Below are 25212 nucleotides of genomic sequence, written 5' to 3' on the forward strand. Positions count from 1 at the left end.
CAAAAAGCACATTTTCGGAAAAAAATATGACACACTCCTTAAAAAAAATTTGGCAGCCCTGCTTAAAGTATCAGTATAAATTGTACTTAAGCACTAAGTACAGAAGTACATGACTTGAAGGCTTTTTTTGCAAGGTAAAGAATATGGTTAGGTCGTCAGGAGAGAAACTGACATAAGTTGTTTCATTATTTCCAGTTGAGAAGTGAATAGAAACTCTATTTTAGTACCACCAGGGCCGTATCCTGAAGGGGGTACCAGGTTTGAACCCCACCCCACAAGGTTGATGCAAAATGTCTGGTCTGATCGTGGGCTAATTCTCATAAAACTCCCAACAAACAGCATTGCTCGAAGGACTCAGTCACTGGCTATTTTGTTGTTTCGGTTTATTGTTGGTTGTAAGTTATTCACTTAAATGGAAGCCAAGGTAGGATGTTGATGTCTGGTAAGAAAGTAAGATAGAAACATTTTCTATTGAAACTGAGATTGGTATGACGCTTGGCACGAGGAAAATTATCCTATCAGTAGTTTATAAACCTCCAAGTGCCTCAAATGAGGATTTTACAGGTTTCCAAAGTCTTCCAATGACGGTTCAGAGGTCACAGAGTTTTTATGAATGGTGATTTTGATCTTTTATCTACAGGTGGTTTTAATTTAGATTTAATAAGTTTTATGGTTTCTAATTTTTTCCCACAATAACTATACCTACGAGGATCACGAATCACTCTGCTACCCTGATTGACAATGTGTTCGTCTCTTCAAAGTATGCCTCTAAAGGCTTTTTCTAATATTGTAGTGAATTCAGTATCTGGTCATTTCCCAGTGGTATTTAGTTTAAATTTACAAGTGTCACGCCAAAAACAGTAAAATAAAATTGTTCGAGAAATTAGGCCTGAAAACGTTCGGTTGTCTGAAGAAGAAATAAATGCAACATCTTTTGAATCTATCTTGAACCAGGAAGACCCGTGTGATGCTTTTGCGTAATTTAGTAGCATCATAACTAGTGCATATGATAAAACTTGTCCACTGAAAACACTCAGACAGAGACCAAATATGCCGAGAAACCATGAATTGATGAAGACCTAGTTAACTTATTTGAACACAGAGAGAGTGCGTTTCAAGATTATCTGAGATCTGCAAAGGAGAAAGATAATACTCGTTTTAAACAGATTCGGAATATGGTGAACTCACTGAAAAGGAAAAAAAGAAACAGCATTACTCGGAACTTTTGAGGAAAATAAAGAAGATCTGAGAAGAACTTGGAAAGTTCTCAATTAGCTGCTTGGCAGCCTCGGAGAACTCAAGACCCTCGAATTGAAATCGAAGGAGTAATTGTAGAGGATAAACAAGAGTTGTGTAACAAGTTTGGTGATTATTTTACTAGTATTGGAACGAAGATACAAGCGGAAACTAGAAATTCCCAAGCTCTTCTGAACGGCAAGTCGTTTGCTGGTGAGCGGGGTGTGGGAATGGAAATGGAAGTTTGTCCCTGTGATTCAGCTAAATTAACAAAGGTCATCAGCTCGATGGGATCCAATAGTGCAGGGCTGGATGATGTTAACTTGAAGGCTATTCGATCAATATTGGTGTACATTCTTCCAGTGCTAGTATACCTAATAAATTTATCAATGGAGAAGGAAGTTTTTCCTAAATTATTGAAGGCAGCAAAGATTCTCCCTTTCTACAAAGGGTGCACTCAAATGGATATTTTGAACTGTAGGCTTATTTCTATTTTGTCAGTTTTTTCGAAAGTTTATGAAAAGTTATCCAAGGAAGACTTTATGATCATCTCACGAGCCTGAATGCATTCTATGATGACCAGTTCAGATTCCGAAAGGGCTATTCCACTTCGCATGAAGCATCTTTTAGAAAATGTTAGTTTAGCTTTAGAAAAGGGAGAGTATTGGATTAGAATTTTTATAGATTTTAAATAAGCGTTTGATCCTATTTTCAGTATTTTATTAAATAGATTAAGAGGTTTATGTGTAAAAAGGGAGATGTTTGGATTAGATTAGTTCGTATTTAAATGATAGGTCAGTAAGGGTGAATCTAGGAGAGAAGTTCTCTGGTTTTTTTCCTGTTTCTTGTGAAGTTCCTCAGGGTTCCGTCTTAAGACCCCTGTTGTATTTAATGTATGTCGACAGTATGCGGTTCTATATTCCTGGTGCGTCTATGACATCTTTCGGCAACGATACATCACTTGCTGTGGCAGCGAAGACTCCTGAAAAATTGGTCCAGAAAGTAAACAGAGCTCTGCATGGGTTGATTGAATTTATAGGCAGGTACTAGCTTACTTAGCATTAACGCAGCAAAGAGTAATTATATTCTGTTTAATCGGACTGGTGTATCTACAGATTTTCCAGTGAATAAGCAATAAATGCTTATTTATTAAAGCAGGTTAAGGAATTTTTCATGCAATTTTAAACGAGCGCAGATTCAGGAAAATAAAGCAGTGAGGTTAGTTGGTAAGTATGGTACGAGAGTTTTAAGTACAGAGACGATTTTTAGGAAACTTGGAATTTTGAATGTTTGTCAAATTACAGATTTTCATATTGGTATTTTTGTGTTTCAGAGTTTGAATGGTTTTGTGCCTGATACTTTTCATAATTTTTTTCGTTTTAATTCACTGTATCACGGTTATGCTACGAGAAATGCTGAAGACCTGGTAAGTGAGCCAAGAAGTACGGTTCGTTCTAGCCATGTGGCAAAGCACACGGTCCGGTGGTCTGAAATACCTTTCCGAACTCAATGCAGGAAGCAGAAAGTGTGCCGCAAAAAAAAAATACGGATAAAGAAGCATCTCCTTGCAGACAGTTGATAAGTGTGGGACTGGATTACGAGAGAGGAAAATTTAAGTTTTTTTGGTCTTTTTTCTGTCATTAATTTGTTTTAACTTTATTACTCTTTAATTTTTATTTTTATCTCTTTTTTTATTGTCCTTTATTTGTATTTATTTCAGTGATGATTTCTTTAGTTGTATAATTTAGTAATTGCCTTGTCTGAATCAGTTCATTCTCTTGTCCATACTGAGATCTAAACAGACGATAAGACCAACAACTGTTTGAGCTGTTTGAGGAGAATTAAAATAATACTCAACATAGGCTTCACCCTAATGTACAAAATCGCGTCGAGAAAACAAGAAGTAATCAATTTGGGAATTCATAGGTTTTGAACATTTCTTTTAAAAAAATCCAAGCTTACTTTTCTCATCTATTGATTAACAACACCTCAGACCTAAAAAAGGTCCTTATGTCGGCTACGTAAAACAGACTATTGACATTGGAAAAAAAATATCATTTTTTTTGTGTTTTCTATTCTTTTTGCATTACTCTCTCCTCTGTATTTTGCTGTTTTGCAACAGCAGGGGGGAAGGGTGTATAAGAGAGGTTAAACACCTTTGGTCACCCTCCCATAGTCTTGGATCTGTTCCTTCACTGGCGTTAACGTGAGAAAATTACAATCAGAATACTTCTTCCTTTGCATTCCAGCTAAGACAAAGATTAACTACGAACAACTGCTCGTTAAAGGTTTTAAAACAGTAATTTTGTTCTGGGCTGCGTTCCCCAGAATAATGATATAATAACGATGCCCCTCATTTTATATTCCCAGTGCTTTATTCTGCATAAAAAAATATAGCGCACGATAGAGGAAGCACCGATTAATTTATTCAGCCTATTTCCAAACTTAGTAACAGTAAAGAGAAACAATATTTAAAAAGAGGCACATTAGTCAATACGTTATCAATAGTAACTAAATACAACATGTATTATTTAAAAATAACATTCAAATCAAGGACTATAAGAAATAAAATGTCTTAATATTAAAAAAAAAGAAAAAAACTAACAAGCCATCTTCTGCCAGCTTTTGTAACTACTTCCCCAGTGTTGTCATAGAAGGAAATTTTCTGATTGCAAATACTTTTGTATAAGATGTGTAACGTTTCAAAGTTGATATAATCTATTTTATCAAAAGTTAAAAGCCGACAAATAGAATGGTTTTTCCCTTAAAGCCTTTTTTGTCTGTGCTTGAGCACGTTCAGACTCGATGTCCGGTTTTACACCTGGTACCTGGTAACAGTGACACAAATGCGTGTTAGGATTGGAAAAATTTGAATGTTTGCTTTCGCAAAAGGTTATTTTAAACTAAATTAGGAATAAACATTAGTAAAAGACCATTTTTTGGCTGAGATTTATCAGTGCATCAATTAACGAAAATTTAGGTGGGGAGGGGGAGGAGACACAATATATTTTTAGAAATATAGGGGGAAGGCACATTAGTCATTTATTGACATCAATCGTTTCAACGAGAATAAAAAATAAGGCATTCTCCAATGAGAATAGTCCAAAAAGGTATTTCAAAATCTGGAAGGGGGGAGGGGAGAGAGGGCAAAGAATCTAGCGTTACAGCAATTCTTACAACGATAATTAAAAAAAGACATTTTTCAATGAGAGTAGCCCTAAAAATGTATTTCAAAATCTAAGGGGGGGGGGAGAAGAGGGCAAACTATCCCAGGTGAGGAGAAATACCCCCCACACCCACAAACCCTCCACAAAAGAAAAAAAATGAACACAGGTTGTTATTACATATGTTCCTTTCCTCAACTAATATACCTAGTTTTCTATAATGCAAACTAAACCATGAACAGCTACGACACTAGATGGCACATAGTTTCGTTCCTTTTTTTTTAATTCTACTTTACCTTCTTATCATAAATAATCTTTTATTTTAATAGCTAACCACAACCGAAGGGCTTTAACCACCCCGGTAACTACATATAATATACACAAATGCTTTTACAGTATTGTGCAAAGGCTTTACTAATATTCAAAAAATTCTGCATTAATGAGTTGGTTAACAAAAGGTATGGGGGCTAAGGAATTAAAAGGTATATTGAACAGATAATACTCGTTATCAACTAAAATTACGCGCTTAAATTAGAATACAACACGAAAAATAATTGAAAAGTCCTTTTGGGGCAGAGGGGGCATCAAAGGTGATAGCTATAAATCTTAGCCCATTCCCAATTACTTCATCAAATTAGTTTATGAGCAAAATCAATGTTTACAAGAAAACTCACTGCACAAGGCATCCCGAAAACAACACTAATTTGATTTTTTTTTCTTATAGAACCTAGATTGAACTGAAACATCTTTGATGGTTTGACATGCTCTGACACCAATAAACAAGATTTTGTCATAATTATTTTAAGCAGTCAGCTCCAAATTTTACTGCTTAAACTGGTTGCAAGACACTGGACACAATCGAGGTAAACAAAGAGATCTCAATGTAGCTTCAACTGGGCGATGTGCCAAGTTTCTCGGAGAGTGGATAAGTTCTAGCAGAGTCCTCTGAATAACGGTAAAAAGCCACGGTTTTCTAAGCTATTATGGCCCTACAATAACTTATTGTTTGCAAAGAAAGCTGCATGGGGGATTCCTAGTCGACCCCTCAACTTCACTTAGATATAGCCTTGCTTTCACTGGCTTATGATTCAAACCTGAAAGCACTTTCATTACAATTTCTTTAATCTATTACTGAAATCATTTCTTCTTATAAAGCAATCACAATCACTTTTGAAAATCACCGACTACCATCAGATCCATGGGGGAATTTACTTTCCATTTCAGGAGTTCCTTTTACGTCATGCTCATGTCCAGCAAATCGATGAGAGCTGGCACGTGATTTGATATGATGTGATCTTCTAGACTCGCCACGAACAAGGGTAGCTCCTTGCGGCGTAGTGGGGACAACGCAACCCAATGCGTTCATATAATCAGCTATCAGCAGCGTAATGTCCAGAATCTGGAACAAAAACAGGAATTCATTAAAGCAACAGTTACAAGAACGTTTGGTATACTTCCATACCTAAACATGAGTCACCCAACACATCGACATGCCACACAAAGTCACATCGATATGTCAGCATGATTCACATAGACAAATTCAGGCCCTATTTTTGCTTTTGGCTGAAAGTATAGAAACTGGATCTCCATGTATAGGATTTCAAACTCGGCTAAGAGAAATCCTTTCTTTCTCCCTCACTTTATTTATCTACGCTTTCACATGTATTTCTGAAACTATTTAGCAGGTGCCTGACCAGCGATCCATGTTTGGACATGGAAATCTACCCAGAACTTAGCGTGAATACCACTTAAGGACATTACTCCTAAATAACCAGATTTTATTGGATCAAAATAAATACGAAATAAGTAGCAATAACGATCCAAAAATCTTACGTCAATCGGTACACTGGTGAATCATAATAAATAACCGATAAAGCAACTGTTGAATATAGATATGACAAAATGTTTCTATTTCGGCTGATCCTTGAACTATTATAACGCTGTCAACTATCATTGTTTGACTGTTTGAGCGTATTTTAAGGCCGCACTGGTGTCACAGCCACATTGCTGTGTAGCCCGCGCATGCGGGACGGCTCGTAAATATGGAACTCCGTCTTAGCAGCATTAACCGATAGCCCAACAAGTTTGTACCCTTCTACAAGTAACTTAAGATTCATTTGAAGCGTGTATACATCGCTGCTATTGCATCGTTGCTTTCTAAAGCCTTACTTAATGTTCCTGACACTGTAATGGGGCGGTAATTAGCTCACAAAATCGAGTTTTTCCCTTTTTAAAATATTAGTAACAACATCGCTACAAAAAAAACTTAGAACCGCTCCTAAATCAATGAACGTCTGGAGAAGCAAGGTGATGTGCTCAAGGAGTAGTGGTGACACATTACGAAGGTGTTATCTCTTACTAACGTTATTTCAAAGTCTGAGAGAAGAAATAGAAAGTAAATACTAAGAAAGGAAGGCGAATAGATCAAAGAATTATTGAAAGTAAAAGAAAGACAACAGCCTAGTAATATTCCAGAGATTACATGCATCGGAATGAAAATAAATATATATTGAAAAAAAACTCACTCTTGGTTTAGGTAAGGCAAAAAGCATTTTTTGGGTTCCAGCAGGGCCTTCTTCTGTAGAGAGTACAACCATAAAATCTTCTTGACACCCACCAAAAGTCACTACAGACTCATAAGATATGCGAACTAGAGGCTGCATAGCTCCAGTTTCAAGCAAAGTGAGACCATCTTCACAAACTGCCATCCATGCACTAATACCATCTAAATCGGTAAAGGGACCACCAAGCTTCACCTAAGAAAAATAGAGGCTATGATGATACTGACTGAACAGAATATCTTTACAATGATTTTATAAGAAAAGAAGAAGAAACACTCTTTGCTTATTTTGCTGGGCTAAATTATAGTTTGAATTGTTATGGTTTTGGATGGAAAGAAAAAGAGGAAAAAGTAGTCTTTAATTCTCTTTACTTAACAACATTGCTATATTAGCCACTATGCTATTTTATCACCTGTTCAACCCAAATTTGCTCATTAATACCAGATTCGTAATTCAGGCTCAGATGCATTGAGCAAATTTACGAGAATTTTGACGGGGGTGAAATGTATTTTTTTAAATCTAGCGGGGAAGCAAGGCTTTTCTGATTTTTTCCAATGAAAATATCAAAAAAGCCTATTTTTTAATGAAAATACCATTGAAAAGGTATTTTCTGAAATCTAGGGCAGGGGCAAATCCCCCCCCCCACTTGATTGGCACTACTGTCTAGCAACCCAACACAAGACCTTGAACTTGATTCTGGAGATGAGGTTATTTTAAAGCGTCTCTATATTATTCCAAATAAGAAGAGTAAGAAAGAAAAAGATTGTAGTAAAGGGAATTAGTAAATGGAACTACCTTCAAACAGGGAGATCCACGCTCCTCCTGCCCAGCATTTCTTTGTTGATGCTTTTTATGTTTTGTTGTGGTTTTTCGATTAACCCAGTAAATTTTCTCATTTGGTCATATTATGATTATACGAGATGTATTGTCTTATTATATATCCTACTATTTATGATACACTCAACTTTACGAACTCTGCTCTCCGTTGGGGTCTAATGTTTTTTTGTTGCTTTAAGTAAACTAAATAAAACAGCTGAAAACAGCACAGTCCAGTCCAAAATGAAAGAGCTTATATAATATTTCGTTATTTAACATGAACATAAAGAAAAACATAATACATATGGAACATAAGTACCATAACAAAAGTTGTTATTAATAAAATAAGCCTTTCGCGGGAATTATATTTTTGTTCGAAGGATGAAAAGAAAAAAAAATCAGTAAAGAAGAAAAATCTAAAAGAAGTAAATACTTATCTCAGAATAGACAACAAATTAAGAAAAAACACCATTTTCCTATTACCCCCAAGAATTGAAATTTTTTAGCCAATGATACAATTTTTTAAAGAAAGTCAAAAATCATTATGTTTTGCACCATTGATGCAGCCATAGGTGCAGCCTAGTCATGAACAACCACAGTCAATTTTAACAGAATTGAATTAAAAAAAAAAGAAAAAAAGTTTTTTCTACTGAAAGAAAAGAGCGAAATTAAAGCTTAAAACGAACAGGAATTATTCCTTATATGAAAGGGGCTGTCCCGTACTCAACACCTCGCTCTTTACCTTATTTTTTTTTTTTTTGAAAATAGAGCTCTGAAAAATAGTCAAACTTTAGCGTAAAGAGCGAGGCGTTGAGGAGGGGACGGCCCCTTTCATATACGGAATAATTTCTGTTCGTTTTAAGTTTTAATGTCGTTCCTTACCTTCAGTAGAAAAAGCTTACCCCACCTCCACGGAGAAACACCCCTCACCATGGAAATATCCTCTAGACAATTCAATCCCGGTGAAAAATTACCACGAAAAATTAATCTTAACCACTCCGCGAGTAAAATTGGGACGGAAAAGAGAAAGCAAGGCATATAAAAAGAATTGTGTATAAGAATTCTGGCCGATTCCCGTATTGTATAATTTCCCTTGACAAGTTCACTCCCTGGAAATTTATCTCTCCATGGAAAATTCCCTCGTGTAAAAACCCCCAGTAGAAAATTTATCCCCCTCCCCATCTGAAAATGTATGTATGCATCCCAATAACAAATACTATGCATAAACAATGGCCAAATTTTATAACTTAAAGACCTTTTCCCTGGGTCTGTGTGGGGGGGGGGTCATGTTATACCCAAAGGCATAATTATTGGACCTTCCAACCATGATAAATAAAACGGCTATCTCAAAATTTTAACCGAACGATTTTGTGGAAAAAAGTTGCGGGGGAGGTGGCCTAGTTGTCCTTAATTTTCTTTGTCACTTAAAAAGGGCACTAGAAAGTTTAATTTCCTTTGGAATGAGCCCTCTTCTGATATCCTAGGACCACTAGGTTGACACGGTCACGCCTGAGGAAAAAAAGACAAAAACAAATGAACACGCATCGGTGATTTTTCTTCTGGCAAAAATACAAAATTCCACATATTTGCAGATAGGAGCTTATACATTAGGGTCCTCTGATACGCTGAAGTGATCGTGTGATTTTCATTGAGATCACTTGACTTTTAGGGGGTGTTTCTCCCTTTTTTCTAAAGTCAGGAAAATTTTCTCTGGCTCGTAGCCTTTGATGGGTAAGACTGAACTTAATGAAATTTATATATCTGGAATCAGCATAAAACGTCGATTCTTTTAATATACCTATTGGTAGCAGAATCCTCTAAAAAAACAGCTTCTTAAGAGTTTCGGTTAATATTGAGCAGGGTCGCTCCTTACTTACAGTTCGTTACCATGAGCTGTTCGAAGTGTTTTACAGAAAAATTCTTTTTGAAATTTCTTTTGGCTGTTATTACGCATATGAGGGAGTTGCCCCCTCCTCAGTACCTCGCTCTTTACACTAAAATGTTCGTGAATTTGTAAAAGCTTATTATTATAATTTCACAGTCCTTGTGGGGCAGGAGTCATTCTTAGATAGTTGGAACAAAGAGTCAAAAATTAGCGCAAAGAGTGAGGCACTGAGAAGAAGGCAACCCCCTCATATACATAATAGTTTCTGTTCGTTTTAAGTTTTAGCGTTGTTCCTTAATTTCAGTTGGAAAAAACTTGCCTTATTTTATTTCATAAGCACCACAAGCCGCAAACATACAATATCTTTGGTTTATTATCACATAAAAATCATAGTTAAGAAGCTGCTTAAGACAATATTCAACGCTAAGATTGGCCGAAAAATAACACAAACAAATTATTGTTTATATCGGCCATTATTTAACAAAATTCTAACTTATGCGTAAAGATTGAAGTACTGACAAGGGGAAGAAACTCCTTCATATACGTAGTATTACGGGGGTTCGCCCCCTTGTCAATACCTCGCTCTTTACGCTAAAGTCCAAATTTTGTTCCAATTCTTTAAGAATGCCCCCTGAATCACAAAAGCCGTTTTATTAGAATAAATAGCTCTTATGAAATTACTAAAAAGACTTTAGCGTAAAGAGCAAGATATTGACAAGGGGGAGAAACCCCACATATACGTAATAATTTATGTTTTTTTTAAGTTTTAATGTTGCTCCTTACTTTCAGTTGAAAAACTTATTTTTTTAATTTAATTTCTGATTGTTTTTTAAATAATGCTTAGAAATCCAGCGCCTCCTTCATGAAAATTCTCTTCCCCCATGAAAAATTCCTCTATTCTTCCAGATCCTCCCACGTGAAACTCTCCCCCAACACCTCCACCAGAAAAAATCCCTCCCTGAAAGTGTCTGTATAATTCCCAATAACCAATACTATATGTAAACAACGGGCAAAGTTCATAATTCGCAGCCCTTTCCCCGGGGACTGGGGGATTAAGTCGTCCTTAAAGACATAGTTATTAGATTTTTCGACTATGTTGAACAAAATGGCTATCTTAAAATTTTAATCCGGTGACTTTAGGAAAAAATGAGCATGGGAGGGGGCCTAGTTGCCCTCCAATTTTTTTGGTCGCTTAAAAGGGGCACTAAAACTTTGAATTTCCGTTCAAATGATCCTTCGTTGTTAGAAATTAGACTAGCTCCAATAATCAAATATTGTTGAAAAAATATAGCTTTTCAATCCTGACCAATAGAGCGCTATATTTAGGAACCTAAATATAGCGAATAGAAAAATTTCACCAAATAGAAGGAGGCATAACCTCTAAGGTTTCTGTAGATTATATCAAATTTTTAGTTGATCAATGCAGTTGCACACATTGTGGTGGAAATCACAGAAGCAATAGCTTCTCCTGTGCCGTATTGAAGAGCCGTATGCCTTTCCCTCCTTCGAACACTCAAGCTTGTGGCTGATAACTTCCCTCCCTCTACAGGTATGGACCATTGCACCGAACCTGATTGTGTAAACCTGTATTTTCAAAACATAAATGGAGCAAGAGATAAGTTAATAATTTTAGCTAAAATATTCAAGTCATTCGATGTAGTGTGTGTAGTTGAGCACCAATTAAGTGGCGTTAATAGTAATCAGTCGGAAGTTTTTTGTGACCACGAGTTCTTCATCCGTCATGCAAAAATCACAGGTGGTCATCCCACTGGCGGCATTATGATTGGAGTATAAAAGAGCCTTAAGTGTGTTTTACTTGAAACCAATTATACTTTTGTTGCAGTTGATCTAGGCCCAGTCATTATTCTTGCAGTTTATATGCCTACTAATTACAGGAACGAACAATCCAACGAACGTTTTGCTAAAATATGTGCAAGTCTCAAAAATTTCTCATAAAATACGAGCATCTGGCAAAGCCATTTTACTCTGTGGTGATTTGAACACTGACGTCACTATTCCTAGTTTACCGTGGTCCCCGATTTTATTATCATCACTTCTGAAAGATCAATCAGTGGTAGCGAATAGCAAAAACTTTACTTATGTTCATAACGCAGGTAGCGTGGCAAATTTGGACTTTACTATTGTATTTACCAGGTATTGTATTTACCAAGAGTTTGCTACTAGTAGCAGCCCAACTTTTTGGAAAGAAATGCATTTATGTTCTTGGTAACAAAAGTGGTTTTGGAAACCACTATTCATTTGTTTCGGAAAATGCACAGTAGTAGCCTTATTGAGATAACATCAGAAATAAATCGTATTAATGATGATCTATGTATGAGAACTCTAAATTTATTCCTGAGCATGTCCCTCTTTTGCAGCCATTTTTGTTTTGTCTTCTTTTTTCTTGTCTTTGGATATTATTATAGTTTGTGCTCCACATTGTTGCTTTTTCCCTCTTTTGCAGCCATTTTTGTTTTGTCTTCTTTTTTCTTGTCTTTGGATATTATTATAGTTTGCGCTCCACATTGTTGCTTTTTGTAGGCAATGAGCTACTATACTACTAGAGATAGAAGATGATAGCATACTTGAGCTGGATAAATGGAGGCGCCGAAAAATGGCCATTTTCGGGTGCAGGTCAAGAAAATTCGAACGCAATCATGAGTTGATCTTCCACTTAATGCTTGCCATTTGTCGCAAATAGAATCAGCAATTTGCCTGCAAGTAAGAAGTAAATTCAATCACTCACTCTAATCAATAAACCTTTTTGATTCATAACTAAAGAAAAGATATTTTCAAGTTGGAATAAAAATACCCTATTCAAGAGCGTTTTGTTTGTTATTCTGGACTTCCTAAAGGTTCTGTTTCGGGGTCTTCATTATCTTTGATTTATGAAACTGATCTCTCTATGTATACTATTTCTTTTCTTTGTAACTTTGGTGAATTAAATACCATATTTTCAGATGATACTGTACTAACTGCCATTGCAAAATCTGAAGTTAATCTTCATAATAAAATAACTACTGCCAGCAGAATCCCAAGGTTTCAAATAGACTATATACCAAAGGTTTAGTTCCTAATGTTGGTAAAACTAAGTATATTACCAGTGGTCATACTGTGAAGCAACTGAACAACATCGAAATCGCTTACATCGCTCGAAAGAGCTCATCAGTGTAATTATCTGAGTGTAAGCATTCGTAACATTTTTCTTTCAGAAACCATACACTAAATTTGAAACTGGAAATTTCAGTCGGAATTTATTTAGTTGACACTATCTCCAGATGGAAACATGTTGATAAAATAATTCTTATTTAATAAAATGCAGAAAAATAGTATCCAACAGATATTCCAGGGGCTTTGACTTTCATTCTCATTTTCCCCTTTTTTTCTATAAGTTTATTAATTTTTGTTTGTTTAAATCTGCATGCACTCATATTTTAAGAATTTGCGATAATAATTACAATCTATGTTATTATGCTGAAGAGTTAGCTAAAGTTTTATTACAGACAAGGAGCGTCTTATTTGAAATTAAGTAAAAAAAAACAAGCTTTTTAACTGAAAGTAAGGAGCGACATTAAAACTTACAAAGGATAGAAATTATTCCGTATATGAAAGGGGCCCCCTCCTCAACGCCTCACTCTTTACGCTAAAGTTTTTTATTGTGTTAAAAAGTAGATTTGTGAGAAAAAGTCAAAGTTTAAATAATATATATATATATATATATATATATATATATATATATATATATATATATATATATATATATATATATATACATATTTATATTTATAAATTTATATAAATTTATACGTAACTTACGAATTAACTTACGTAACGAACTTCTATATTCGTATATTTTTATTACTTACATGAGAAGATTCGCCCCCTCATCAACACCTCGCTCTTTACGCTAAAGTTCGAACTTTGTTCCAATTCTTTAAGAATGACCCCTGAGTCACAAAGGGTTCAGTTAGAATAAATAGCTCTTATGAAAGGACTAAAAAAAATTTAGCGTAAAGAGCAAGGTATTGACAAGGGGACCCCCTCATCTACGCAATAATTTCTCTTCGTTTTTAGTTTTAATGTTGCTCCTTACTTTCAGGTGAAAAAAACTTTGTTTTTTATTTAATATCTGATCTTTTTTTAAATAATGCTGGGAAATCCGACACCCCCTTCATGGTAAATTCCTTTCCCCCATGAAAAGTTCCTCCATCGAAAGATCCTCCCACGTAACCTTCTCTCCCCGATCCCACAAGAAAAAATCCCCCTTGAAAACGTCTGTATACTTCCCAATAAACAATACTATATTTAAACAATGGACAAAGTTCACAACTTGCAGCCCTTCCCCCGGGGACTGTGGAGGATTAAGTTATCCTCAAATACATAGTTATTAGAATTTTTGACTATGTTGAACCAAATGGCTATCTCGAAATTTTGATCAGGTGACTCTGGGAAAAAATAAGCGTGGGAGGGGGGCCTAGTTGCCCTCCAATTTTTTTCAGTCACTTGAAAAGTGCTCTAGAACTTTTAATTTCCATTCGAATGAGCCCTCCCACGATATTCTAGGACCCCTGGGTCGATACGTTCACCCCTGAAAAAAAAAGAAAAAAAAGAACGAGTCTGTGATCTTTCTTCTGGCATAAAATATAAAATTCCACATTTTTGCAGTTAGGAACTTGAAACCTCTACAGTACGGTTCTCTGGTACGCTAAATCTGATGGTATGATTTACATTAAGATTCTATGACTTTTATGGGATATTTTCTCAAAATAAGGCAAATATTCTCAGACTCGTAACAGGTAAGACTAAACTTGATGAAACATATATTTTTGAAAAATTGGATTCTGTTGATGTATCTAATGGTATCAAAATTCCGTATTTTAGAGTTTCGGTTACTACTGAGCCGGGTCGCTCCTTACTTATTACAGTTCGTCACCACGAATTCTTTGATAAACCATGGCAATATAATACTGATAGGGATTGTTATCACGAATATTTAAAATACGAAGAGACGCAATTTAAAATACTTAATACGTTTATAAAAAAAAGTGAACGAAAGTGAAAGCGCCTGGAAAATCTGTTTACAAAATTTTTCTGTAAATTGAAGTAGAATTTTCTTATTAACAGGTTTTTTTCTGGAGAGAGTAACAGGTCAATAAGACCTTTATATCCAGTCTGAGTTACATTGTCAGTTAATTTTTTTTTTCATTTACAATAATGGAAATATTGTAGTTTTGCTAATCCAGTGTCATATAAACTACAGCTCTCTTTATTTTTTTTTTGGACTAACTAACTCAGTATTATACATAATTCATGCGAATACCACAAAAAAAAAGAAGAAAAATCAGGTGGCCAAGTGCTACTTTTTTGGCAAGTTACATTGTCAATTAATTTTTTTTTTGATTTGAAATAAAATTGAAATAAAATTTGATTTGAATTTTTTACTAGCTAATTTAGTAATACATAATTTATACGAATACCACAAAAAAAGACAAATCAGGTTGCCAAGTGCTGCTTTTTCGGCCAAAAAGTATCTTTCGATGCAATTTATAACTAAAAACGTCGCCTTCAACACTTTTTTAACTATTTTTTTTAGAATTGCTCCTATGCTCCAATATTATAACAGAGAAGTCTTCCAATGGCCAAATGTACCCTGGCTCAATTTTGGAGATCTGATGTAGTTTGCAAGACTCTCTGAATCTATTTTGGGTCTAATGGACACAAAACAAAATCTTGAGTCATCCCAGTAGCACAAATGATAACCTTCTCTCCATGATCAGCTATTTTTTAAATAATCTGCCAATTTATGGATTGATATGTAATGTCAAAGCAGAAAAAAATACAAATGATTTCATACAACAGTTTCTAGTGATGAAATTTGATAAACAAACTTAAATAATAGTTCCAAGTTCAGAATAAGAGAGGGAATCCTAGTCAACGAGTCAGTGCAGGGAATTTCACCTACTTCTCACCCAGACAGAGCAGCTCGAGTTTCTCTCTGGAATTCAGTTACAACATTTCCATAGAATTGAAAAACACTATTTCAGTTTCCTCCTTCAGTTAGCAATGAACAGGTCGTCTCGACTGCACTTTTGGTCGTTTTATCCTTGGTTATAAGGAAAAAAAACTAGAATTTTTGTTCAGCTAATTTGTGGGTGGAGGGGGCGGGGTTACTAAGAGAAAATGTCGTCATTTCTGACTAGATAAAGTGAATCAAAAATAAAATGATTCTTATCATTTAATGACTGGACATGAAAAGCCCTATAAAGTTCTACTTTATAGCTGAACATTCGAAAAGATGCACACAATTGGTTGAAGAATTAAATTTCTTCATTTTATGTTACTTCACTAGACTTGATTATTTATTTGACGGGTTTCAGGTAGTAGCACTTTTCTCCCCAAACTTTCCCGAAATGAGTTCAAAGCTGTTTTCTTTTCCTTCAAACATCACTCCTAAACCAATGTTTTTTAAGGCCTTTGTACGGCTCCGAAAAATTCCTTAACAGACATATTTGATAGAAAAACTCCTTAACAAACATATTTGACAGAAAAATTCCGAAGTTTGGGTAATAATCCACCCCGAGGGATCCTCTGCGTTCGCTGGACAGATAGAATATCTGATTCTCTTCTTTTTATCCGTAAACAAAACAAAGAGTTATTCATTCTTGACACGAATAAAACGAATAGACAGAGATAGGCCTATTTAGGCATACAGGAATTGATTCCAGGGAAACGCCTCTCCCCAAAGAGAAAAACAACAGGTTATTTTCAAGGAAAAGCTGAAAATCTTATCTGAATTCATGGAAGAGCCCTTTCTGCATAAAATGATTACTAGGTCACATGTCTTGAGTCTTCTAGCGCATCAGTTTATGTCCTTGGACTCCAGCTGATATGAGGAAGCAGGTGAAGCATAAAACAAGCTCGGTGGGTATTTTGAGTAGGACACAGTATTTTCTACTCGTTCCATTGCTGTGTATCAAAAGTGCTTGAGAGGTCGTCGTGTAAAAACCCCGTTGTCACCCATGTGTCAGCGAGTAAGGGAATATCCGAATCAAAGACATGAAAAATTGGTTTCATGAAATTCGAAAACTCTTGTCTTTTTACAGTAGAAACATCGATTTTGCTAAGGAAATTTAGGATTACCCTTTGTGTAAACACTTCCTTTTTCACATTACGGGTAGGCATTTTCTTATTGACAAAATCATGATTCTTTGTGTTTTAATTTAATAAAGTAAAATATTTATACATACTTTTGCTCCTCTGGACTTGAGCCCTCTTTATACCGACTCGGGATGAACCGTTCAACAACTTGAGAGATGGTCGAGCTAGATCCTGATGACCCTCCACTTCCACGGTTCTTTTCCGGGTTTAGGTCACCAAAATCGATCTGAAAGACAGTAAAAATTGTAAATACTGTTAGTTGTTTAGTTCCAGACAATGAGTTTGTTATAAGGAATCAAGAGCTATTTTGGATCAATTTTGCTAACGCTTATTATAAATTTTATAATAAATTTTTCCTACTCGCAATGTTTCAGAAAGAAGGCAGGCAAAGTCACTTTAGTCAACAAATAGTCAATAACTGGAACTGTACGAGTGAATTGCATGGTATCGCAATAGTATTACGCAATATTAGCTGATGGTTGTGCGTTATCATGCAGACTACTGGTGCTACTTCAGCACATTTTTCATTGCAGCACTGAGCCACATGATGCCAACACAGCTCCACAAGCTCGTCCTCCAGCCAACTCTACCATTTCCCCACCATTTTCTATTCTCTTTAAATCCTTCCTATTGACCCCGTTCCATCCCATTTGAGGATGTTCAACATTTCATTACGCCGAGCTCGATTGACAAAAGATACGATTCTTGTAACTGATCATCACCCATACGTAAAAAGCGACTTAATAATCTTAAACCTTCTTTCCTTAATATTGGTAAGTAAGATCGAAACATATTTTTGTACAGCTTATTAATTGATATAAAGTCATTTTAAAGTACCAAAAACTATCCTTAGAGTGTTCCACTGGAAAACACCAAGTAAATCATCCACGTTTCACAGCCGTGCTTTACGTGGCATAATCGTGGCTTCTTCTCCTTCATCTAGTTTGGATTATTATGGAGACACTTTGGCATAATTTCGTCATGGCAAACAAATTCCAGACCTACCAGCAAGCTGCTGCAGTTGAGTTTGAACTCCAGATCCCGAATGACCGATCAAAAATTCATTCCACTTTGATACTACAGGGCACCATGCCTTCTACTATCATATCTTCTTATTCTTCTAAAGATGTTTTTTAAAAGAAAAAACCTACGCCTTAGCTATTCTGTTTTTACCATCTTCAGTACATTAGCCTTCCCTAGTAGCAATGGTGCCTAAGTAAGCAGAGTTATCCATTCTGTCCATTTTCTTGTTACATTTTCTTATTCCTAATTAAGCGATTTGGTCTTTTTAATATTAATTCTGAAAGCCATTCTCAGTTCATGAACTCTCAAACCTTTGTAAATTAACTTAATTTGCTGATATTTTCATCTACGACACTCAAATCATCTGCGTAATTTAGATCTAGGAGAGCTCTATATTATTATTTGAAACCACCTTCATCCATAGTCTTTGCCGTGTTCCTAAGGTCAAAGTCTGTCAGAATAATTTATATAGTATATCCCTTATAACATTTTCACAAATGTATTTTGAACCACTCGCTAAATAACCAGCTTTGAACCATCCTTCAATTGACTTGAAAGCAGACTGGTTAATTAGTTCGTTATTTATAATTTTTTACAAATTATTAAATTGAAAAATAGCTATTAAAGTAAAACAATTAACTCCAATTACCTGTTCAAACCAAAGACCGTAAGGACACCTTTCCCTTTCACTGAATTGCGGAAAAGACTGAAAGTCAACAAAATACAATAGAGCATGCAAGCACTATTAAATTGAGAATTAAATTCTATATTCATCACTTTAAGCTTTTGGGTACAGTAACCACAGAGGGGAAGGCTTTAGGCCTAAGCCCACCACTAAAATCTTTATATTTTAATGATTTTCAATAGTCCCTTACACTTCCAACACATTTAATCCATTGTTTGTGTAATTTTCAGCGCACTGCCCCCTAAATTAAATTAACAAGTACGTGCCTGCAATATCATTGTTATGTAAAATAATTGAAACAAACCTGAGCCATAATAGCAGCGAGTTCTGTAGCCAGATCCTTATTCAGCGGAAAGCGGTTGCCACTAATCTGCTCAGCAACTTGGTAGCACAGCAACAGTCTCTCCTTTTCGCCTTCGTTCTTTGTTGCCTGCTTCCAATACAGTCTATTCTTGTAGGTAAGCCGGATAACTTTGCTATTCTCAAATTTGCCCATCCCTTTCTCTCTCAAAGCAGTTTCCCATTTACTAATGACATCACAAAGCTGTAATTAATTTAAAGGTAATTAGTTCGAGGCAAGGATTTTCCGGTGACATTGCCATTGTTCTGTTTTGGAGGGGATCCAGATGTTATAGTCTCTCAATGAGTTGGAGATTCATCAGAACATTTCCGTTACATTATCTGTAGATAAATTTATATCTCTTTTTCACTACTGCTTTTAATTTTATGGTTTAGTCAACGAGACGATTAATTTTACTTACAATAATATACCACAGTAACCAAATGCATTCTATTAAAAATGACCACTATCTTGCTATCGTGACCAAGTTACTCTATCACTCTTCCCCTCTCCAAAAAAACTAGAAGTCATTTAGGGAATAAAATTACTATGCATCCTCCAAGGTTGATGTAAAGAACCTTACCACTACCCAAAGAGCTCCAAAAATTGAAGCATTATGATCTGAAAATCCTTGTTTTGGCATTTTAGATCAATTTCCCCGAGAAATACTTCCATGGTTGATCTTGTTGAATCAAAGGTAATAGGGAATTAAGGAAAGGCTAATTAAAACGCCTGTTTTTGTTTGAATTTTTTTCAGTTTTTTTGCTAGTGTCCTCTTTAAGTAGCAATAGGGATGGAAGCTCAATAGACTATGGGGCAGTCTGAACGTTCAAACCTGAGAACATTCTAGTTAAAATTAACGCATTATCCACCAAACGGGAAAGTTAACCGATACCGATCAATCGTTTTTAACACCATGTTCATAACAAAAGTATCGCTCTTTCGTTTTTTTTTCACGTTTACCTCTTAGATGATTTTAAACCGTTTGGTATTGATCATGTAAGTGAATTAATTCATCATGATTTACTAAATTTGTATAATTATTTTATTTGCAGTTCATTTCAGTCCATAAAATTGTCTATCATTACATGATATTGACACGTATTTTTCTTTTTATTGTTCCTTTCTTGCCTTTATAACCTTTAAAGCGCCTACTGTCATACTTCATACTTAAACAACTTTATGCAATTAGTCTTGCAACAGTTTACGCTATTACCCCCCCCCCCTCACCCGTAAAAATGGAACGAGAAATAATGTCTAATAGAAACGCGCAACAAAGTTTGAAGTCCTGAAGATTACAATATTAAAAAAGAAGCTTATACAAGAGATATATTTACATGAGATTCCATGAGATTCAAGAGATTTTCTACCAGTTTTAATTAATTTCATCATTTTTAACGGTTTAACCTTTTTGACATTTTGACATTTTTACTATTTTTTTTGTCCTACTTTGGCGTTATTGAATCGCTACTTTGGCCCTATTAACATCGTTATGTGTTTCCGGGTCATAAACTACAATATTTTGTATGTATTAATATGCATGCAATTTTAATTCATTTGATGGTTTCATAAACCAAAATAAAATATCCCTTCAATTCATTTATTGTGTTCCTTTTTATTGTGTTTTCTTTTTCGTTGTCTTCATTTAGTAACACATCCTTGTTTTTTATTTGCGTTATATTTGTACTACTATTACTAATACTATTAATCTCTATGCAAGAAGTATGAATGTAAACAGATGAGTCCAAATAAGCGGCATAAGCATAAAAGTACTTTGACCGTGCGAATTTTAACTCTTACTTTACTTAAGCAATTTTCAAAAACTAGAACTAGGTTCTGTGAGCAATAACAGAGTTTAAATATGATATTAAAGAAAACAGTGGAGAAGATAATTTTGACGATTTGTAAAATTGTACACAGAGAGAGTTACCTCAGATCCAGTGACTATTCTCCAATATCCTTTTCTAGGGGGATCATTACTTAATACTTCCCTTACAATAGATGGCAATACATACCCATAAGCTGCATTTAAAATAGTTTACGTCGAATTTTGTAACCTAATTAATGACATTTTTCTTTGAACCCCTTACCTTAGCTTGCGGTTCTAACCAATGATCAACATCTTTTTCTAGCGGGTCGTCACTAAACAATGCAAATCCACTTTGAGAAGAGTCCCTACAACCGATTTCTTGATTGACTGCAACCAGGAATTCTTCGACTGTTGTTGAACCGTCAAAACCAACAACCTGATAAAACAAGAAGCTCTGAAATATAGCTTGCAAAAACAGTAGTTAACACTAGAAAAAAACCGAACTATGGAGAAGACGGATGTTTACTAAACATTTAGATTTCAAGGGATGTCCAGACTTGAGCGACTTTTAGAATGATGATTTGGATTAAAATTTAACTTTAACCTTGATTGATAGCACTCTTTTTCCCGTTTCGAAAAAGAAAGAAAAAAAAAAAAAAAAAAAACAGAGAACATATGCAAATTATATACCAACTTTAAGAAATATAGTCAAAATAGTCAAAATATTTGGATTTCAGAGAGCAGGGTGGAGTTTAGGTTTGAAGACCCCCTTCGCTGGTGTAAATTACAATGCTGGAGGTCTAGCTTAAAAATGGCAGTAGAGAGAAACAAAAAAAGAGAGAGGAAAAAAAAAAAAATCAAATATATATATATAGTACTAACTTTCCTTAAGAAAAAAAGCAAGTCAAATATAACTCTCACAGCTTATATACTAGTATTGTTGTGACCAACAATTCAGTTTTTTAACAATATGACCAACGATTGCAGAATGAGACAGAATAGCTGTCTGGGACAAGATCATTTTCTGGCATACTGTTCAAATCAAAACATATATTGGGGTGCAATAATGCCTCAAAGGCAGAAATAATATGACCCTCGTGTCAAGAACGCAGGCTGCACCTAAGGGCTTTTAGATGCAGCCTGCGATCATTAGTAATGACAGTTAAACTTTATGTTTTTCCGTAGGAAACGTGTTATAATTAATACAACTATTGAACATGAATGAATATTTGAAGTATATGTAAAGTTTTCATGTTTAAATTAATTGCTACTTTTGAAGCTCTCATTTACACTAAAGCTACATTTTCACGTTCTCCATTTTGCATAATACGGCAATTTATTCTTAACATTGATGGAAAAAGAAAATGCCGCGTGCAGTCAAACACGAAAACATACAAGTTTCCCATGTCGAAAAAGTAAAGTCTTTCCTAAAAGTTCTTCTTGTTCGAATTGTTGTGAAGACCCTTTTACATAATCACACGACCAGAATCACATTCCGGGGTTTTTGCTCAAGCATAATAGTTTTTAATCTAAATAAGTAGCAACATAAATTATGTTGTAGTTATGCATTTTAAATGATTGAGTTCAACACTACCACACTGTGACAGCGACTGTTATCTCGTATCTCGGATGCATATGAGCACATTCTTATTCAGAGCAATGGTATGAAGGTAAGGACCTATTAAAAAAAAGTCATTTCACAAACAAATTTAATTAATTCAAATGAAGATAATCTTTGATAAGTTTTTTTTTCCTCATTTTGAATTTCGTATTCATCTTAAGAAATACAACAATAATAGAAACCAATGGCGCTCATTTTGAAGGTCAGAAAGTCTTGAGGCAATCCCCTTCCTTTATCGAATGCTTGCAGCTTCTCAACATTCGGAAAAATATAATATGAATTATTTCGGTTACAAAAGCTTATTCTCCAAATTTTAGCCGTTCCCTCTGAAATTTCTTAAGATTCCTCCCCCCTTCCTCCACACCTCAAAGAATTTTTTGGGCCACCCTTGGTAAGAAAATTATTTTATTTATTAGTATCATCTCCTTTGCAAGTAAAAACAGCAAGCGTACCATTAGAGATGAACTTTAACCTTTATCAAGTTATTCAAGAGCTTATAACTCAGAACATCACCAGTATTCAATATCTTCTCCCTCGATGCTAAATTCTTTGTGTATTTACTTACAAATTCTAGAAACAGATTCTGTGGCAAACATCTTTGAAGTAGCTATTGGATTATTTACAATTGATTCTGTCCACAATATCAGGGGTAATCCCATAAGACCTTTGCTAAATTGCCTGCAAGGCCAAAAATCAGAGGTTCTAAGATTATGCTCGAACGAAGTCGCAAAAAACAGTCTATTGCTGCCAGAGTATCAACCTCACAGGGTTTGATACTGTGGCGAATGTATTTTGAGTATTTTGTAGCCGTTTTTGTATTTTAAAAGAAACTAAGATCATACAGAAAATAATTAATTGATAGAAACTGTCATAAGGGTAGAAATGTGCTTCTTAGATAGTCGACGAGAGACTGAAAACTGCATTTACCACATTTTTTAATGTTTGGAGCTATGAAATAAATAATAACTTCTTAAAATACATTTAAGGTCCATTCACAATGAGATTTTACTAATACCAAGATTTAAATAATACTAATTTGAGTCAAACCGATTTTTCATAGAATTTCTCAGTCAATCAGACGGGAAATCTGATTGGCTCAAACTAGCGCTAATTACATCTTGGTATTAGTAAAATCCCAATGTGAATGGGCCTTTATATACTAGTTGGTTTATAAGCTAAAAAAAAGAAACATAGACTTTTTTCTATCTGCTTCTGCCATTGTCACTTCTAGTAACTCATTCCACCTGACTATCACCCGAGAACATACCTCGTGGACAGAATCATACTCCATTTAACTATACTACTGAAAAATACTTAGCCATGCTAGGCCTAGGAACCATATCTTAAGAAACTACAACATGTTGGTCATTTGAAGGTCTTTTGTATAACCAGAGTCTAGTCTGAATAACAATAGAAGCCGTTTCTAGCAAATACGTTTGACAATACAACAGTGGAAGCATCTGATCTAGACTGGTTTAAATATTCTTTTAAAATTAAGCTTCATGGTTGATAAAAGTATACATTTTACAATACAAAATACATTTTGAAGTTTTTTTTTATTGAATAGTTTATCGAGACACAGTTTACACTGGTAGATCAGTATTTTTCTCTTTTGGTTTTTCTTTGTGTAGTTGAATGGGGAAGGTGTGCGGAATTTGGAAATCTAGGATTCTTATTCGGGGAGGGAGCTCGACGTTTCTAGATTCTTTTTAGCAGTTCAATTGCAAAAAAATTATTTGATGGAGTTTTTCAGATTTCAATCGGAGAAGGGAGGCGAAGGCCATGAATACCTGCTTAGCTACGGCCTTTATCAGGTGGCTTGTCAGCTGAAACCAGTTATTAGAAGATGACGGGGCCACACTTGAGACCTGCTTGATTCTCCACTCAACTGTGCTCTAATTTACAATAAAAAGAAGGAAGAAAACAGCACGCAAGCACCATTAAAATGTCCCATGTTTAGTGATGGAACAATGAAACAGAGCCATCGTTTTTCAAAGGATCAAAACTGTATCGGGGTTCAAAAGTTTTCCCAATTCTGAAATACATTTAAGTGTAATTCAGGCTTTTTTAAAAAAGCCATACAAATACTTGTTTCGTCAGTTTATTTTCATTTCTTAGTATTAGTTATGTAAGTTCAGATGCAACTGTGGCATTTAGCGTTCCATCCATGCTAATTTGAACATGATTTTTGTAAGGGCCCATTTACAATGAGATTTTACTAAAAGCAAGATTTAGCATATGCTAATTTCAGCGAAAAAAATTTTCATAGAATTTTCTGATTAGCTGATAAATTCAATGAAGAAATTCCGATTGGCTTGAATCAGCACTAGCCACATCGCAATTTTAATAATATCTTACTGTGAATGTATCTTAAGGCTTTTTTTTGCATCGACAAAGTTAGGATCCTATCTTTGTTTAGTTTTGCTGAGTTGATTTGTTTCTGATATACTTTTTTCACAAAAAATTAATAATGATGATAAAAAAAAAAGAAGAAAAATCCATAACTGCAACCAGGTATATAGGCAGACTTTTATCTCAGATGAGCCAAAGCTTTGAATAGTAGGCACATCATTCGAAAAATATTAGATACTGGAGGAAAGATTGAAGAACTGTAAAGAAAAATTAGGGACTACTGGCCTAAGCGTCCCTTTCCTCTTGCTTAACTGTTCCCTTTCCCTTAGTCCCTTTCCCTGATTAACAACTAGTACGGCATATGAAAATTTTTGAATATGATAATAAGCCAGTTTTAGATGAGAATAAACAAATTGTTACAGAAATTCTGGCTACTACAGGCTAAATAAAAAGTATAATATGATAGAAAATAGAAACGATTCTAATAGGAATATAATTGGGTGAAGTGGTTACCGGAAGGTTTAGAATAATATCGTTATTATAAGAAGTGGTAAGTTTTTT

At 34.9% G+C, this 25212-nt stretch overlaps 1 protein-coding gene across 3 annotated transcripts in view; it reads right to left on the reverse strand.

The window, feature by feature from the left end:
• Positions 1-3640: 3640 nt before the first annotated feature.
• LOC136029381 (uncharacterized protein CG43867-like) overlaps positions 3641-25212 on the reverse strand; it is a gene marked incomplete in the record, with an annotated part of 290632 nt that continues 269060 nt past the window's right edge. For all 3 annotated transcript variants that reach the window (XM_065707702.1, XM_065707703.1, XM_065707704.1), the window contains 6 exon segments: positions 3641-5799; positions 6926-7156; positions 12248-12377; positions 16910-17046; positions 18833-19072; positions 20959-21114. In XM_065707702.1, the coding sequence (XP_065563774.1) occupies positions 5578-5799; positions 6926-7156; positions 12248-12377; positions 16910-17046; positions 18833-19072; positions 20959-21114 (1116 nt within the window).

The sequence above is a fragment of the Artemia franciscana genome, chromosome 7 (genome assembly GCF_032884065.1).
Source record: "Artemia franciscana chromosome 7, ASM3288406v1, whole genome shotgun sequence".
Lineage (NCBI taxonomy): Eukaryota > Metazoa > Arthropoda > Branchiopoda > Anostraca > Artemiidae > Artemia > Artemia franciscana.